General features: G+C 40.2%; 1 protein-coding gene across 4 annotated transcripts in view; it reads right to left on the reverse strand.

The window, feature by feature from the left end:
* Positions 1 to 440: 440 nt before the first annotated feature.
* The window catches only part of XRCC4 (X-ray repair cross complementing 4), a 459,278-nt gene continuing 440,951 nt past the window's right edge, over positions 441 to 18,767 (reverse strand). For 3 of the 4 annotated variants that reach the window (XM_075837643.1, XM_075837633.1, XM_075837625.1), the window contains one exon: positions 441 to 796. In XM_075837643.1, coding sequence (XP_075693758.1) covers positions 685 to 796 — 112 coding nt within the window. In that variant the 3' untranslated portion in view covers positions 441 to 684. The remainder of the gene's footprint in view (positions 797 to 18,767) is intronic. The other variant, XR_012850567.1, reaches the window with a different exon arrangement.

Consider the following 18,767-nt stretch of genomic DNA (forward strand, 5'->3'; position numbering starts at 1 on the left):
GGAATCGCTGTTTTTTTAATATTCTACCCCACAAATATTTATTTTCCCGTTTCCTAGTACATTATACGGCAAAATAAATGGTGCTACTAAAACGACAACTCGTCCCACTAAAATTAAGCCCTAATAGTACTATATCGACGCAAAAATAAAGACGTTATAGCTTTTGGAAGGTGCGGAGGAAAAAACGAAAATGAAAATCTGAAAAAGGGCTGCGGCGTGAAGGGGTTAAGCTGAACTCGCTACAGAATAGAACATTCAATTTTGTCCTTTTTGCCAAAACCAAGATCATTCAAGGAACAATGAAAGTCCAAACTTCTACATTCACAGAGTCTCCATACACAAAGAAGCCCCATTTACATTGGAGTCAACACAATCTTTTTTTATGTTGTCTCTTTGAAGTGTTTTCATTTCTGAGGCACTAAGAAAAAAGGCAGACAAGCTTTATAAACCAATTTATTTACTTTTTTCGGTATATAAAAGTCATATGTCGGATTCTAAGAAAAACATTTATTAGCATGGAAGCTAGAAATAAATCTTTAATAGCTGCAAAATCCCCTGTAGATCACCGTACTTCTACTAACACTCAGCCGCTCTAGTACTCCAGTTGTAGGAACATTGTACATTTATAACACAATAATTGCTCCAGATCTGTTTGTTTAAGCAGAAGTGGATTAGGAGTTTTAGCTAAATGTCACTGAATAGGTCATCCGGATCTGGAGAGTTTTTTGATGTTGGTAAAGAAGGATTTACTGATGAAGGATTCTTGCCAGTTGTCTTTGAAGAGGCTGGTTTACATCTGCAAGAACAATGAATAACGACTGTTAGATTTTCCTGTTAATTTATCTTCTACCATCAAATAACGAGGTGTAGATTTTACAATGGATATATACAGATTTAGCAAAACTGCTTTAATCCAGTACTGTGCAAAAGTTTTAGGCAGTTGTGGAAAAATTGTGCAAAGTAGGAATGCTTTAAAAAAAATAAGTGTTAGTAGTTTTGTTTTTTAAATCAATTAACATAATGCAAAGTGAATGAACAAAAGAGAAATCTAAAATGAAATCAATATTTGGTGTGACCACCCTTTTCTTCAAAACAGCATCAATTCTTCTAGGTGCACTTGAACACAGTTTGTGAATGGTACATAGGGCCAATATCTCCTGTGGTGATGTACAATGTAGAATTAAACAGATGTGAATACATAAATATACAAATATGTACATACATACTCGCAGCAATACATGTATGTTCAGATGCCGATAGTGGGAAAGAGAGCATTGTTAAAAAGAGTTTACAATCTAAATGCATTGGGCCATAGTGACAAAACATGGGGTAGTGCAGACTTTATATAGGACTGACTGTGGAAGGTTATGGTAGATTACATATATAGTAGAGTGTTTACCTTGGCTCTCATTTTTGGAGGACCACAAGAGACCACTGAGATTAACCCCTTCCCGACATCCGCCGTATATATACGGCGCTGCCGGGAAGGTGTTCCCGCAAAGCGCAGTACAGTTACGGCGCAGTGATGGTGCGGGCTCAGGAGCAGAGCCGGCACCATCACCACAGGGTGAAAGCTGTATTATACAGCTGGCACCCTCCTGTAACTGCCAGGACCGGAGCTATTCTCTGATCCGGAAGATTAACCCCTCAGATGCTGCGCTCAATAGAGCGCAGCATCTGATAGATTTTAACCCGACCGGCAACCCAGTGACGCAATCGCTGGGTTGCTGTGGCAATCGGACGCCAGAAAATGGCGTCCGAGACTGCCTTGTACGGGAGCCGATGAGGACCCGCCTGCGGCGCGTCCTCATAGGCTTGCTGTCAGTGAATAGCTGACAGCGCTAATACACTGCACTACGTATGTAGTGCAGTGTATTAGAGTAGCGATCGGGGCATCAGGCCCTCATGTTCCCTAGTGGGACAAGTAAAAAAAAGTTAATAAAAATGTGGTAAAAAAGTAAAAACACACACATTTCAAATAAAAATAAAGCTAAACTGACTTTTTCCCCATAAAAACTATACATAATTGGTATCGCCGCGTCCGTAACGACCCAAACTACAAAACTATTATGTAATTTATCCCGCACGGTGAACGGCGTAAAAAAAAACATGAAAAAAAACGCCAGAATCTTTGTTTTTAGGTCACATCTCCTTCCAAAAAATGATATAAAAAGTGATCAAAAAGTCACATTTACTCCAAAATAGTACTAATAAAAACGGCAATCCGTCCCGCAAAAAATAATCCCTGACACCGCTTTGTGCACGCAAAAATAAAAAAGTTATGGGTCTTAGAATATGGCAACAGAAAACAAATGATTTTATAAAAAAAGTGATTTTATTGTGCAAAATCCTGCTCCAAGAGCCAAAAGGCGTTCTTTCCCTTCTAAGCCCTGCCATGTGTCCATAAAACCGTTTATTACCACATGTGGGGTATTGTTTTACTCGGGAGAAATTGCTCTACAAATGTTGTGGTGATTTTTCTCCTTTAGTTCTTTTGGAAATGAAAAAAAATTAGCTAAACCTACATTTTATTTGAAAAAATGTAGATTTTCATTTTTATGGCCTTGTTCCAAAAATGTTTGCAAAAAAACTGGCGGGTCAAAATGCTTGCTACACCCCTAAATAAATTCCTCGAGGGGTGTAGTTTCCCAAATGGGGTCACTTTTGGGGGGTTCCCACTGTTTTAGTTCCACAAGACCTGTTCAAAGCTGACATGGTGCCTAAAATATATTCTAATAAAAAGGAGTGTCCAAAATCCACTAGGTGCTCCTTTGCTTCTGAGGCTGGTGCTTCAGTCTAGTAGCACACTAAAGCCACATGTGGGATATTTCCTAAAACTGCAGAACCTGGGCAATAAATATTGAGTTGCATTTCTTTGGTAAAACCTTCTGTGGTACAAAAAAAATGGATTAAAAATGAATTTCTGGAAAAAAATTATGAACTTTGTAAATTTCACCTTTACTTTGCTTTAATTCCTGCGCAATGTCTACAGGGTTAAGAAACTTTCTAAATGCTGTTTTGAATACTTTGAGGTGCAGTTTTTAAAATGGGGTGACTTATTGGGGGTTTCTAATATCTAAGGACCTCAAAGCCACTTCACAACTGAACTGGTCCCTGTAAAAATAGCATTTTGAAATTTTCTTGAAAATGTGAGAAATTGCTGCTAAAGTTCTAAGCCTTGTAACGTCCTAGAAAAATAAAATGATGTTCAAAAAACGCTGCCAAACTAAAGTAGACATAAGGGTGATGTTAATTAGCAACATTTTTGTGTGGTATATCTGCCTGTCTTACAAGCAGATACATTTAAATTGAGAAAAATGCAAATTTTTGCAATTTTTCGCTACATTTTGGTGTTTTTCACAGTTAAATACTGAATGTATCGGGCAAATTTTGCCAGTAACATAAAGTCCAATGTGTCACGAGAAAACAATCTCAGAATCGTTGGGTAGGTAAAAGCATTCCGGAGTTATTACCACATAAAGTGAAACATGTCAGATTTGAAAAATGAGGCTCTGTCAGGAAGGTCAAAAGTGGCAAGGGGTTAATGGATTGCTATGTAATGTGGAACTGCAAGAAAATAGCTGCTTATGAAGGTTCCAAGCATTGTGATCCCCCCATTTTATTTCTAGAAAACAGACAATTAGATAAACAGTAAAACATCGGACCAACGACAAAAATGTTTTAATCAGAGCAGTCGTCTTGTTGCTTCTCTCTGCTCAGTCTTTTGATTCTTATTGGTTCCATATTATTGAGCCGTTTTGTAGTATATACAACTGCTGGATTATGTGATCTTCTGGATTATCAGATTGTTGTGTTTTTTGTGATAGAAAGAAGTGCTGAATTATCAAAATCTTGTGATAAAAACAAGTTCTGGAATATCAGATTATTGTGCAGTTTTGTCAAAGAAACAAATGCTGGATTATCAGATTATTGTGCAGTTTTGTGATTGAAACAAGTGCTGGATTATCAGAATTTCTAGATGATCAGATGCCAGATTAAAGCAGTTTTGGCATGTTTGTATACACCTAAGTAGGATCTATATAAAAAAAAAATCAGTCTATACTAGGAGCTGCTAAAGTTGTTTTGGTTGGGCTATTATGACTGATGCAGTTCTGTCCACTTAAATTGTTCTGTGAAGTCCCTATGTTTATGCTGTACAGTTAGAATATAGTTATTGCTTACACATGGCAAAAAAAAGAAAGGCAAATAAATGTAACAATTTTTTCATTTATACATAATAATAATAGTAATAATAATAAAAAAAATAGTAACAGTGTAGTGTTCAGTCAAGTAATTCAGTGTAGTAACAGTCAAGTAATAATGAATGAAATAAAACATTACAAATGTAGCAAGACTACATCTAAGAAATCATAACAGTGAAAATGAAATTGCAAAACTATATAAAGCTATGTGGACTGGACAAAAAATGAACAAAAAAATTTCTAGAATATATATCATTTTTTAAAACTAATGCCATAGCGCGGAGAATTGGGGAATAACTAAAAGGAAAATATATTCTCTTAATACTGGAGGAATGAAATTAAGCATGAAATAATATAAATGCTAGCAAGTCAGTCCTGGAGGAAGGAGACTGAGTTAGCTAGCGGCACTATATGCCGATACTAGAAGATAAAATGAAAATGATAAATCACAGAGCACTTAAAAGCTCAAATAGGTTTTGGCACTTGTATGCGTCTAATCTGCTTTTAATCTTCTCCTTGGCCAATTTGGAACTTGTTTCTGGAAGCGGACTGAAATCTATCTCTTGGAGACAAGCGGCTTACCAAAACAAGCAGGAAATCTGGCTGCTGTAAGTATATGTTTAGACATATCTCCCGAAATACAAATACAGACCTTTCCTTCCAGCTGAGCCTTTTAATGGCGTACAACAATTACACCCAATAAAACGGAAAATTAAGTCAAGGCTTAGCGTATTATGACCCGGTATTAGACGAACATTACTATTAGTTCGTGGGGGGCCAGGGCCTTTCCCCTTGGGCTACTTGGTAGCTTATGACAAAAACTTGTGTCATGTGACAATCTGGTATAGTGTCTTAAGGGAGAGCTTCCTCAAGTGCTTTATAAAAGGCTCTTTAGTGTGCATCAACATAGAGGCCCAATGCTTGAGGCCCTTGCTTCCCAGTGCCCCATGACAGCAGTTCCTGGTTCTATTCCGGTCTTATATTTTGTATTCTGTTGTAGGAATATGATGTGGCTCCAAATCACCATCCACATCATAACCTGCTTAAATAGCGGCATTTAGGATGTGAACATTGATGATGATCGTGAATTTGAGCCACATAATGTCCCTATTACAATGAAGGCTGGTCACCCTATTCAGTCTTTTATACTTATAAACCCCCACTCTGATATGCTAGCATAACAAGGCAGATCAATGCTGAATCTGCCAAGTTAAGCAGTAATACATAAGGGGAGGGATGTCTCACTGCATAACTAGACACGTGGCATTCATAAATATGAGAAATGTTGGTTGTCACACTGCTTTCCCTAAAATATATATTACAATAAAATATCTTAATTGAAATTTCTACAACATGAGGACTAGAGAAGGATTAATATTTATTGAATAGTTGCAGATTCCATTTTTAACATACCCAAGGAAAATGTATTGAAACTACTACGGGCGACATTTCTATAGGGCAGGCTGGAAAAGGAAAATTACAAACTGGCTGATAACTATGGGCTACCTTCTCCTATAGAATATGAGTCTGACATTCAGAAAACTCTTTAGTCATGGCCTTGGGTTCAGTTGAGTGTAATGAATTTGTGCTTGATACACGTCTTAAACGTTTCCCCTGCATTTCATGTAATCTTACACATATACGTCTCAGAATGTCTCATGACGGTGCTGAGAGTTTCTGGGAATTCTCATGCATATTGTATAGATAAGCAGGTTCCAAATAAATTGAATCTTCAAAGTAGATGTGATTCTGTGGGGGATATCCATTCTAGTGAAATTAACTTGACAGTTTTGTGATATACGGCTGAATCTGGGGTGTAAATTATAGCCCTAAACCCCTTCCTACACTACAGCGCAGTGTTATAACATCACTGTGACACAGTAGTGGTGGCTGTTGTTAATGACAGCAGACCATCACTACTAACTACTGGTGGAAGCTAAACACAGCGGTTCCGCATTGGTGATCGTTGCTATTGGTCAATCAATGCTGACTGACAAATCACAGCATTTCAGCAATGAAAATAGAGGTTTTATCACTCGCCCGTGCTCTAACCATCGCATTTAGGTCAGAAAGGTGGTTAGAGCGGGTGCAAAACAGAGAAGGAGTAGCATAATAGCAAATGTTAGTGTATTTTTTTTTTTAAAAGTCTCATTTACTGCCTGGTTACGCACATCATCTGCTTGTGATCCCGTCTTGTGATATGCCACCGTGATCACCTCCACGCCATTACCCACCTGTAATAATCTCCCTGTGATCACATCTGTGATCCCTTCACGCCCCTATGCTCCCCCCTGTAATTTTAAGTTCTTAAATTGCACTCAATTTTTCAGACCATCACCTCGCTGTGATCACCTCTGTAAATTTTTAGTACACCGATTGTACGGAATTGATTTTTCAGGTTATCGCCTCGCTGTGCTCACCTCTATCAATTTTTAGTACGCTAATTGTACGGCAACAATTTTTCAGGTCATCACCTCTGTAATTATTAGTACATAATTTGTACACAGAAGAAAATTGCCCTCAGAGAGTTTACGGATGCCTTTGTCGCCTCTGAATCTGACACAGCTAGTAAGGGTAAAACACCTTATTTGTTATCCTCCTCATCGTCTATTGACAGCAAAGAGGGACCCCCGCGAAGGCATCCCAGAAGTGCCACTGAAGCAGCCTCAAGTCTTCTGACCCCTTATGGATAACCCATGACTATTTTATACCCAATATCCCTGAGGTCACTAAGAACTCTGGGATATAATTTGAGACTGCAGGGTTTAGAGAACTGGACTTTTTTATGTTTGTTATTCATACGAGTTAAAGGGGTTTTCCAGTTCTAAGAAATTAACGGCCTATTCTCAGGATAGGCCATCAATCTCTGATCGGTCAGGGCCGTCTCCCGGCATCCCCACCGCTTAGCTGTTTTGAAGGGGCAGCAGCGCTCATACGAGTGATGCTTTCCCTTTATTTGCTTTACTGCTCTCACTGTGAATCGACACATTTGTATCGGCAATTTATAGTATTACAGCCTTCTCCCATTGAAGTGAATAAGAGAAGGCTGTAATACTGTGAACTGCCACTATAAGTGTGTCGGCGATTCACAGTGTGAGTAGTAAAAAAAAATAAGGGCAAGCAGTGTTCGTACAAGCGCTGCGGCCCCATCAAAAAAGCTGATCGGCACGGGTGCCGGGAGTTGGACCTCGACTGATCGCATATCGATTGCCTATCCTGAGGATAGGCCATAAATTTCTTAGGATGGGAAAACCCCTTTGATTAATGTAATAGTGACAGAGACAAAAAAAATATGTGCAACAATTTTTTGCCTAAAACCCCACTTCTTTTTATGCTAGGCACCACAAGCGGACCCCCATAGATGAGGAAGAGATTGTCAGATTTTGGGGACTTGCATTGGATATGGGGCCAGTATAGAAGCCAAGCATTAGGAATTATTGGAGCACGGATATTTTATCACACCCCGATGTTTCACATGGCCATGTCCAGGTCGCGCTTTGAAGCGTTCCTAAGATTCATAACGATAATGCGTAGTGTCCACCTTGATGTTACCTCAATTATTACAGCTTGTTTAAAATTAGGTCCCTATTAGAATATTACAGTGCCAACTTTGTCCAGGCTTACAGCCCCGAGAAGTGCATTTCTATTGATTAATCCTTGGTACATTTTAAATGGAGGCTTCACTTCTGTCAGTACCTGCCAAGTAAGAGACCAAGGTATGGTGTAAAGATGTATAAGCTGTGTGAGAGAACATCAGGGTATACCTACAAGTTTAGGATTTATGAAGGAAAAGACACCAGAATTGACCCCCGAGAATGCCACCCTCCTTTCTAAGAGTTACTAGAAAAGTAGTGTGGGATTTGGTGCACCCACTGCTGGGCCAGGGTTACCAGCTCTACATGGATAATGTCTACACCAGCATTCCTCTATTTAAGTGCCTCTCTTCCAGAAGTGTGGTACAAAAAGCGTGCCATGAACATCATATAGATTGCATTGTATAATGCATACATGCTACATCCATGTGCAGGCCAGAGGGTATCTTTCCTGAAATACCAAGAGGTGGTTATAAAGGCCCTGATATTTGGAGTCTAAGAAGGAAGGGGCAGTACTTCTGGAAGCGAGGCCACATGCATTGTACCAGGGCAACATTTTGAAGGAATATCGTACATAAAAAAATTGCTTCAGAGTCTACCATACATCCCTGGGAATTTTTTTTTTTTTTTTTAAACTCGTTTTATTGAAGAATCGTAGTACAAATGCAATCATTATGTGAATATAACAATACATAGGTGACATCAGAGATTGAATGAATCGTAACAGAGCAAGACTTCAAGGAATACACATATGAAATCAGACATATAATACAACATCAGCAGTAACAGAAACTGAATAGTGTATAACGCATGTAGCTTCAATGAATTAGAATCAGTTGTGTGTCAACGAGATTCTAAGATCATTATAATTTTGCGGGTGTATATTGAGTCAATGCAGAGGTACATCATGCTTCCCAGATCTTATGGAATTTATCAATGCAACCCCTTTGCCTATACATTATTCTTTCGTACGGAACAATAGAATTAACAAGAGATTTCCATTTAGCCGTGGTAGGACGACACGGGTCCATCCAACGGATAGCAATAGTTTTACGCGCCATAAACAACACCTCCCTAAGGAATATTCTCATGTAGTATGGCCATTGCTCATCTTGTAAGATACCAAACAGACATACCTGTGGAGTAGCTGGAACTGGTATGTGTACAATGTCAGCAGCTACCCTTACAACGTCTTCCCAGAAAGAGGAAATGGCCGAAGATGCCCAAATCATATGCCAAAAAACCGACCTTGGAAAGAGACATCTGTGACATTCCGTACTCGGGTACCTACCCATTTTGTTCAATCTAACAGGAGTAAGGTAACTTTGGTGATTATGGATAGTTGTATTATCCTATTGTTGCCCGCTGGAGATACAGATAGTGGAAAGAAGAGGATCTCGTCCCAATCCCCTTCCGACAGGTCTGGTATCTGTGCAGTCTACCTGTCTTTCACCTGTAAGGGTGCACTGACTAATTTGGCCAGAATAAGGGATGTATAAATGGCAGAGATCAAACCTCTGGGACCCTGGGAATGAAAAATTCCTATCAACGGGAATTGTGAGGAGACCATCTCAGAGGATGGGTATTGGGAATGAAGAGCATGACGTAATTGCAGGTACCTATAAAAGGCTTCTTTAGGTAGTGAAAAATCAGACTGCATCTGTGTAAATAATTTGAGGACATTATCCGTATAAACATCCCCAATAGAACAATCTGACAGTTGCGTGAGTATGGGGTTAAACCATAGTGACATATCCGTTTGCACATGAGAGTATCCATAAAGATATTTCGCAGCCATCCATACTTGAGATGCCACTTTATGAATAGGCAATAGGTTTTTTATTGTAGCCGGAGGACTCTCCAACACTGGCCACAAATTGGCAATTTGCAAATGAAACGCTAAATGATGTTCCCTATTCGGCAATGGATCTTTTTCAACCCATAACAGTAAATATCTTAATTGACCCGCTAAATAGTATAAGAAGAGATCTGGTAATGCCGCTCCCCCCCAGTGATCTTGGACGTCGTTGCAAAGTAGTTAGGCTGAATTTAGAATGATTAGAACCCCATATAAAAGCTGGAAACAGTGCGTGGATCTGTTTAAAAAAAGGACTTAAACACTGGAGTCGCAGCATGTTCAAGGATATAGAGGCATTTGGGGAGTATGACCATTTTGACTAAATTGATTCTGCCAGCCACTGCCAGGGGAAGAGCACCCCAAACCCTAAACTTGACTTTTACATATTCCAGTAATGGCAAAATATTGGATGCATAATCATTCCTATGATCTTTGTTGATAATTACACCCACGTATTTAAATGAAGTAACCACCGGCAAGCCATGTGCAGAGTCCGACCATCCCATCCCTTGCAAGGGCATAAAAAAGGACTTGCTCCAATTAACCCCTTCCCGACATTTGACGTATCCATACGCCAAAGTCGGGTTGGGGAAGTATGGAGCGGGCTCACGGAGTAAACCCGCTTCATACGATGCCGCTTCATACAATGCCGATGTCGGCTGTTTGTTACAATAAATAAATATTAAAAGTTTAAAAAAAAAAACTTTTCCCATTTTCCCCCTAGAGCATAGTAAAAAAATAAATAAACATAATTGGTATCGCAGCGTCCGTAAAAGTTTGAACTATTATAATATATCATTATTTAACCCGAAGGGTGAACGCCGTAAAAAAAATTAAATTGTAAACGCCAGAATCTCTATTTTTTGGTCACCTAATCTCCCACAAAAAATGAAATAAAAAGTGATCAAACCGTCGCATTTAGACCAAAATGGTATTATTAACCCCTTCCCGCTCCTGGACGTACTATTAGGTCATGGCAGCTGTATCGTTCGCGCTCCATGACCTAATAGTACGTCTCGGGAGTAACGGCCGTTTCGGCCGTCTTCCCGACACATACAGGAGATGTGACAGCTGCTGTCTCGTACAGCAGCTGTCACAGCTCCTACAGCGGGGACCGATCGCTGTGTCCCCGCTGATTAACCCCTTAAAAGCCGCGTTCTATAGAGATCGCGGCTTTTTAGGGGTTAAGCTGCCATCGCCGGCCTGCTACACGATAGCGGCCGGCGATGGTGACTATGGCAACCGGACACCAAACAATGGCGTCCAGCTATGCCATAGACGGAAGCCTAGTGGGTCCTGACAACGTCAGGACCCACTATGCTTGCTGTCAGTGAGTAGCTGAGTACATGCGTAGTGCAGTGTATTAGAATAGCGATCAGGGCCTCCTGCCCTCATGTCCCCTAGTGGGACAAAGTAATAAAGTAAAAAAAAAGTTAAAAAAAGATGTGTAAAAATAAGAAAATAAAAGTTTTAAGAGTATTAAAAGTAAAAATCCCCCTTTTTACCTTATCAGTCATTTATTATTAATAAAAATATATAAACAAATAAATAAACTATACATAATTGGTATCGCCGCGTCCGTAACGGCTTGAACTACAAAATTATTTCGTTATTTATCCCGCACGGTGAACGACGTAAAAGAAAATAATAATAAACCGTACCACAATCACAATTGTTTGGTCACTTCACCTCCCAAAAAATGGAATAAAAAGAGATCAAAAAGTTGCATGTACCGAAAAATGGTCCTGATCGAAACTACAGTTCGTTACGCAAAAAATAAGTCCTCGCACGGCTTTATTGATTGAAAAATAAAAAAGTTCTGGCGCTTAGAATAAGGTAACACAAAAAGTGAATGATTTTTTACAAAACGTATTTTATTGTGCAAACGCCATAAGACATAAAAAAAAACTATAAACATAGGGTATCGCCGTAATCGTATCGCCCCGCAGAATAAAGAGAATATGTCATTTATAGCGCACGGTGAACGCTGTAAAAAAAATAGAATAGAAAAACAATAGTAGAATTGCTGTTTTTTAGTCACCGCGCCACCTAAAAATAGAATAAAAACTGATCAAAAAGTCGCAAGCACCCCAAGAAAACTACAATGAATTCCTCAAGGGGTCTAGTTTCCAAATTGGGGTCACTTTTGGGGGGTTTCCAATGTTTTGGCACCACAAGACCTCTTCAAACCGGACATGGTGCCTAATAAAAAAGAGGCCTCAAAATCCACTAGGTGCTCCTTTGCTTCGGAGGCCGGTGCTTCAGTCCATTACCGCCCGAGGGCCACATGTGGGATATTTCTCTAAACTGCAGAATCTGGGCAATACGTATTAAGTTGCGCTTCTCTGATAAATCCTTTTGTGTTATAAAAAAAATGGTATAAAGAGGATTTTCTGACAAAAAATAAATAAATGTAAATTTCACCTCAACTTTGCTCTAAATTTCTGTGAAACACCTAAAGGGTTCATAAACTTTCTAAATGCTGTTGTGACTACTTTGAGGGGTCTAGTTTCTAAAATGGGGTGTTTGATAGGGGTTTCTAATATATGGGCCCCTCAAAGCAACTTCAGAACTGAACTGTAACCTAAAAAAATTAATAAATGAGGCAATACTTCGCTTCTTACATTATACTGATAATGAGCCGTGCCCACCCCGAGATGACCGCAGTTTTGACCGTTTGTATAAACGGAGACCCCTATTAGACCGTTTCAGTGCCCGGTTTTCCCAGCATGCACCCCCGAGAAATTTATTTCTATTGATGAGTCCCTGGTACATTTTAAAGGGAGGGTTCAATTCTGCGAGTACCTGCCGGGTAAGAGGGCAAGGTATGGCGTGAAGATGTATAAGCTGTGCGAGAGTGCATCAGGGTATACCTACAGGTTTAGGATATATGAAGGAAAGGCCACCCCCAAACCAGACTGCATCCTGGACTACAATAGGTACATGGGAGGGATGGACTTGTCAGATATAATCCTGAAGCCCTACAGCGCCCTGCGGTGTGGTATAAGAAGTTGGCCGTGCACATCATACAGATGGCTTTGTACAATGCGTACGTGCTACGTCGATGTGCAGGCCAGACGGGAACTTTCCTGGAATTTCAAGAGGTGATTATCAAGAACCTAATCTTTAGGGACCAAGAAGGGGGGGCACCCAGTTCTTCTGGAAGCGGGGCCACACGCATCGTATCAGGGCGGCAACACTTTCCAGGAGAAGTTCCTCAAACTGGCAAGAAGGGAAAAAGTCAAAAGAGGTCCAAAGTCTGCTATAAGAGGGCGATAAGGGATAACACAATATATCAATGTGACGTGTCCCGAATAACCAGAGCTCTGTATGAAAGAGTGTTTTAAAATTTATCATACATCCCTTGGTTTATAATTTACCCCAATTTTACTTACCCTGATGCACTCCGCACAGTTTATCCCCCCTCGTCTTTCCCCTCTGGGCCCTGCTGTGTGCCCAGGCAGCTGATAACAGCCACATGTAGGGTATTGCCATACCCGGGAGAACCCACATTACAGTTTATGGGGTGTAGGTCTCCGGTCAAAATGCTCACTACACCTCTAGATGAATGCCTTAAGGGTGTAGATTTTAAAACGGGGTCACTTCTTGCGGGTTTCAATTGTACTGGTACCTCAGGGACTTCGCACTAGAAAATCCCCAGTAGGCCAAATGGTGGTCCTTTCCTTCTGAGCCCTCCCATGGGCCCAAACGGCAGTTTATCACCACATATGGGGTATTGCGGCACTCAGAACAAATTGCGCAACAGAATGGGGTATTTTGGTTCTTGTGAAAATAAGACATTTTCAGCCAAAACTACATATTATTTGAAAAAAATAAATTTGTTTTCATTCCCAGCCCAATTCAAATAAGTTCTGTGAAAAAACTATGCGGTCAAAATGGTCACAACACCCATAAATGAATTCCTTGAGGGGTGTAGTTTCCAAAATGGGGTCATTTGTGGTGGGTTTCCATTGCTTTGATACCTCTGGGGCTCTGCAAATGCGACATGGCACCCGAAAACCAATCCAGCAAAATCTGGACTCCAAAGAACAAATAGCGCTTCTTTCCTTCTGAGCTCTCCCATGGGCCCAAACGGCAGTTTATCACCACAAATGGGGTATTGCCGCACTCAGGACAAATTTGGCAACAAAATGGAGTATTTTATTTCTTGTGAAAATAAGAATTTTTGAGCTAAAATGACATATTATTGGAAAAAATATATATTTTTAATTCCCAGCCCAATTCAAATAAGTTCTGTGAAGAAACTATGGGGTCTAAATGGTCACAACAACCATAAATGAATTCCTTGAGGGGTGTAGTTTCCAAAATGGGGTCACTATTGGGGGATTCCTACTGTTTTGGCACCTCAACACTTCTTCAAACCTGGCATGCTGCCTAAAATATATTCTAATAAAAAAAGGAGGCCTCAAAATGCACTAGGTGCTTCTTTGCTTCTAGGGCTTGTGTTTTATTCCACGAGCGCACTAGAGCCACATGTGGGACATTTCTAAAAACTGCAGAATCTGGACAATACATATTTAGTAGTGTTTCTCTGGTAAAACCTTCTGTGTTACAGAAAAAAAATGGAATAAAATTGAAATTCACCTCCACTTTGCTTTAATTCCTGTGAAATGCCTGAAGGGTTAAAAAACTTTCTAAATGCTGTTTTGAATACTTTGAGGGGTCTAGTTTTTAAAATGGGGTGTTTTATCAGGGTTTCTAATACATAGGCCCCTCAAAGCCACTTCAGAACTCAAGAGGTACCTTAAAAAAAAGGCTTTTGAAATTTTCTTAAAAATATGAGAAAATGCTGTTTATGTTCTAAGCCTTGTAACGTCCAAGAAAAACAAAAGAATGTTGAAAAAACGATGCCGATCTAAAGTAGACATATGGGAAATGTGAACTAGTAACTATTTTGGGTGGTATAAACGTCTGTTTTACAAGCAGATGCATTTAAATTCTGAAAAACGCTATTTTTTCAACATTTTCTCTAAATTTTGCAAATTTTCACCAATAAACAAAATATATCGACCAAATTTTACCACGAACATGAAACCCAATGTGTCACGAGAAAACAATCTCAGAATCGCTTGGGTATGTTTAAGCATTCCGACGTTATTACCACATAAAGTGAAATATGTCAGATTTGAAAAATGGGCTCTGAGCCTTAAGGCCAAAACTAGGCTGCGTCCTTAAGGGGTTAAAAACTACAGCTTATCCCACAAAAAAACAAGCCCTCAAACCACTTAATCGACGGAAAAATAGAAAAGTTGTGGCTCTCGGAATTTGGCGACACAAAATAAAATTTTCTTTTTTACACTTAGATTTTTACTTATAAAAGTAGTAAAATAGAAATAAAATATAGAAACAACTATATATTTGGTATTGCCGTAATCGTATTGACCCAGAGAATAAAGTTAACATGTTGTTTTAATTGCACAGTGAATTCCATAAAAATGGCGCGCAAAAAAACCATGTAGGAAATCGCTGTTTTTTTCATTTTCTACCCCACAAATAATTTTTTTCCCGTTTCCTAGTACATTATATGGCAAAATAAATGGTGCTACGAAAAACTACAACTTGTCCCGCAAAAATCAAGCCCTCATACTACTATATCGACTGAAAAATAAGGACGTTATGGTTTTTTCGAAGGTGGGGAGGAGAAAACGAAAATGAAAATCTGAAAAAGGGCTGCGGCGGGAAGGGGTTAATATGAAGCCCAGAGTACCGCCCAAAGATTTCCAAGGTTATGATTGCCAGTGGGAGAGACACATTGGGTTGAGACATGAAAAGCACCATATCGTCAGCATACAAGCCAATTCTATCGTCCCTGTTCCCCAAACAAATCTCTTTGTGTTGCTGTATCCTTATAGCTAATGGCTCGATAGCCAGAGAGAAGATCAACGGGGAAAGGGGACATCCTTGCCTAGTGCCTCTATGGAGACGGAAATATGGGGAAAGTATGCCATTTACCATAATTTGCGCCCTTGGCACTTTGTATAAAAGTGGTACCCATCTAAGGAAGTGTGGACCAAAACCGAACCTTTTCAAGGTCTCTAACAAGTATAACCATTCTATGTAATCGAAGGCTTTTGCAGCGTCAAGAGATGCCATAACCCAATCTGCCTTCATAGCTACTCCTATTTGTGTGAGAACTTGTACCCTCCTAATATTGTCCGAGGTAGATTTCTCAGGCAAAAAGCCAGACTGATCGGTATGAATAATGTGCGAGATAACCTTGTTAAACCAATTTGCTAATATTTTGGTAAGTGTTTTGTAGTCGTTATTTAATAACGAGATCGAGCGATACGAGCCACAGTCCAAAGGGTCTTTGTCGGGTTTTAACAGGACAATGATAATGGCATCATACATACTACCTGGTAACCTACCGATGCCAAGGGCGTGAGAGAACATAGAGCAAAGTGAGGGGATGAGATGGTCAGAGTATTTATGATATACCTCCATAGGGATCTCGCCAGGGCCCGATGCCTTCCCCTTAGACATATCTTTCAAGGCCTCGATTACTTCCTCCTCTGTTATTTCACATTCTAAAGCTTCACTACCTTCTTCAATCAGAGTCGGGAATGATATATCATCCATGTAGGACATGAAGTCAAGTTAGATCATAGTTGGATTGGGAGGCGTACAGTTCCCTGTAAAACTGCGCAAATGTCTCTGCTTTACCCGGGGGAATCCGACGGGCATCTACCAGAATTATCTTGACTTTTTAAAATAGCTGGGCTTTGAGAATTTTGATGAATTAAATGAGCTAAGAGTTTACTGGACTGATTACCCAATTCATAATACGTCTGTTTTTCAAAAAAATAACTTCCTATTAGCTTTTTCCTGTAGCAGCAATAAGTATTTCCGACCCATTTGCAGCCAGATGTCCTTATTAGTGTCAGTGGGATCAGAAATGTATTTTTCCTCTAAGGCTGTGCATTGCACTGCCATATCTGACTCTATTCTGGACGAGTCTCATTTTAAATAGGAAATAGTGGCGCGAAGGCAACCTCTAAGATAGGCCTTCAAGGTGTCCCATAAAATACTGGAATCTGCAAATAACCTGTGGTCAAGATTGAATACCTCTAATTGATCTGGAATCCTGTCTTGAGGACCGATCAGAGTCAACCAAAAGGGGTGTATTTTCCAACTCTTGGGCAATGATGGGCCAGGGGGCTTAAAGCTTATCACCATAGGAGAATGGTCTGATACTGCCCTTGGTTTGTAAGATACATTTTCAACCAAAGGTATAATGAGAGAATTACCAATCATATAATCTATTCTTGACAGCAAGGGAGTGACAGGAATAGACCTTAATATTCGGGTATTTATATCTAAATATATCAGTCCACCCCAATTCACAAAACATCAAACCCAAGACAGAAGGCGTGGAAGGAAGAATATCATGGTCGGGAGAAGTCCTAAATCTATATAGACTATGATCTATCACCATGTTAAAGTCCCCCATTCCCAATACTTTAGCGGCCGGGAATGTCGCAGAAAAAATAGCTGCCATATGTAGAACCTGCAGTGAAGCTGGTGGATGAATGTACATACCTAATATGACATAAGGAATATTTTCTATAAGAGAATAAACAAAAACATATCTACCTTCACAGTCTGTTTTAGTATGTAACACTTCCCATCTCAGAGACTTATGTACTAAAATGGAGACACCCCTAGAATAAAATGTGTGGTGGGAGTGGCTAGACCTCTGGACCCAGGGCCTGAGAATGGTTTTGATTTTAGCAGGTATTAAATGCATTTCTTGAAGGCGTAATATATGAGGGTTTAATTTACGTTATGTGCCCATAAAGCGTTGTTCTCTTCTGTGGACTACCCATGCCCCCCACATTCCACGACATAACAGTTATAGAGGCCATTTAGAAGAAATACAACTCACGTGTAGGTTGATTCCCAGGTTCTGCAGAAATAATAATCCCACACTTCTCAAATACGACTTAAACTCAAACAGTGAAACTATCATACGCATACATTTGTACAAAATCTCTATCATAATATACTTCACCCAAGGCATATACCATAACAAGAAAAAAAACAAAAAACTGCAAATAATATAACGAGATCGGCAATGCAGGGAGATGCACATAACATTGCCGATGCATGCCTAGAACCATGGCACTAAGGTATACGGGGGTAAGAACCATGCCATACAGCAACTGGTTAAACTTCCATAAGCAGACATATAAGATTAAGGAAATGTGTGATTTTTCCCCTAGAGAGGAGCTCCACATCAAGAAGCAAAGTAGCTCGGACTTGCCAAACGATAGGGCCAACCGATCTCCGTCAGTCCTAGTCCAGGTTACCGTCATGCTGTAAGATACCAAATACAGTAAGATCCATTACAAAAGTAAGTCGGGTAATCCAAAATAGGCCAAAAGAGTCAGTGTTCTATTGCATGATACTCAAAGAAAATTAGCAGACTAAGTTAGTTTCGACAGGGTGGGCGCTTACTTCTCACCCATTCATCCGCATCCTGTGGGGAGTTAAAGAAAATTGATCTTTCACATGGAGTACGGGATGCCCAGATCTCTCAGGCGTCTTTTGATGTCAAGAAATGTCGCACGGCGCTTTCATAGGTTAGCCGATAAGTCAGGGAAAATATAAACTTTTGCCCCATTATATGCAATCTCCGGGAGCCTGCGTGTCAAACACAGGATCATATCACGGTCATTGCAGTTAAGCAGGCAGGCGAGCAACGGTCGACGTAGCGCTCCTGAGGGTGGTGGTCTTCCCAGCACCCTATGTGCTCTTTCCACCGCGAAATCTTGTGAGAAGGGCACGTCAGGGAGTAAATCTTTTATCCATTGCAGGACGAAATCGCCCGGGTACTGAACTTCAACTCTCTCCGGCATGCCGATTATACAAATATTATTTAGGTCGGAGCCTGTTCTCGAGATCGTCTGACTTTTGTTTCCAGAGTTCGGCCACCGACTTCAGATCAGCAATGGCGCCAGGTAAGGAAGCTGTCCTGTCTTCCACGCCAGATACTCTGTCCTTCACGTGGGTCAGGCGTTCCCGCATGGCTTGCATGTCCTGCCGCATAAGACCAATATCGATCTGGACTTCCTCCAGCTTACCGGTAAGCGA

Source organism: Rhinoderma darwinii, chromosome 1, assembly GCF_050947455.1.
Source record: "Rhinoderma darwinii isolate aRhiDar2 chromosome 1, aRhiDar2.hap1, whole genome shotgun sequence".
Lineage (NCBI taxonomy): Eukaryota > Metazoa > Chordata > Amphibia > Anura > Rhinodermatidae > Rhinoderma > Rhinoderma darwinii.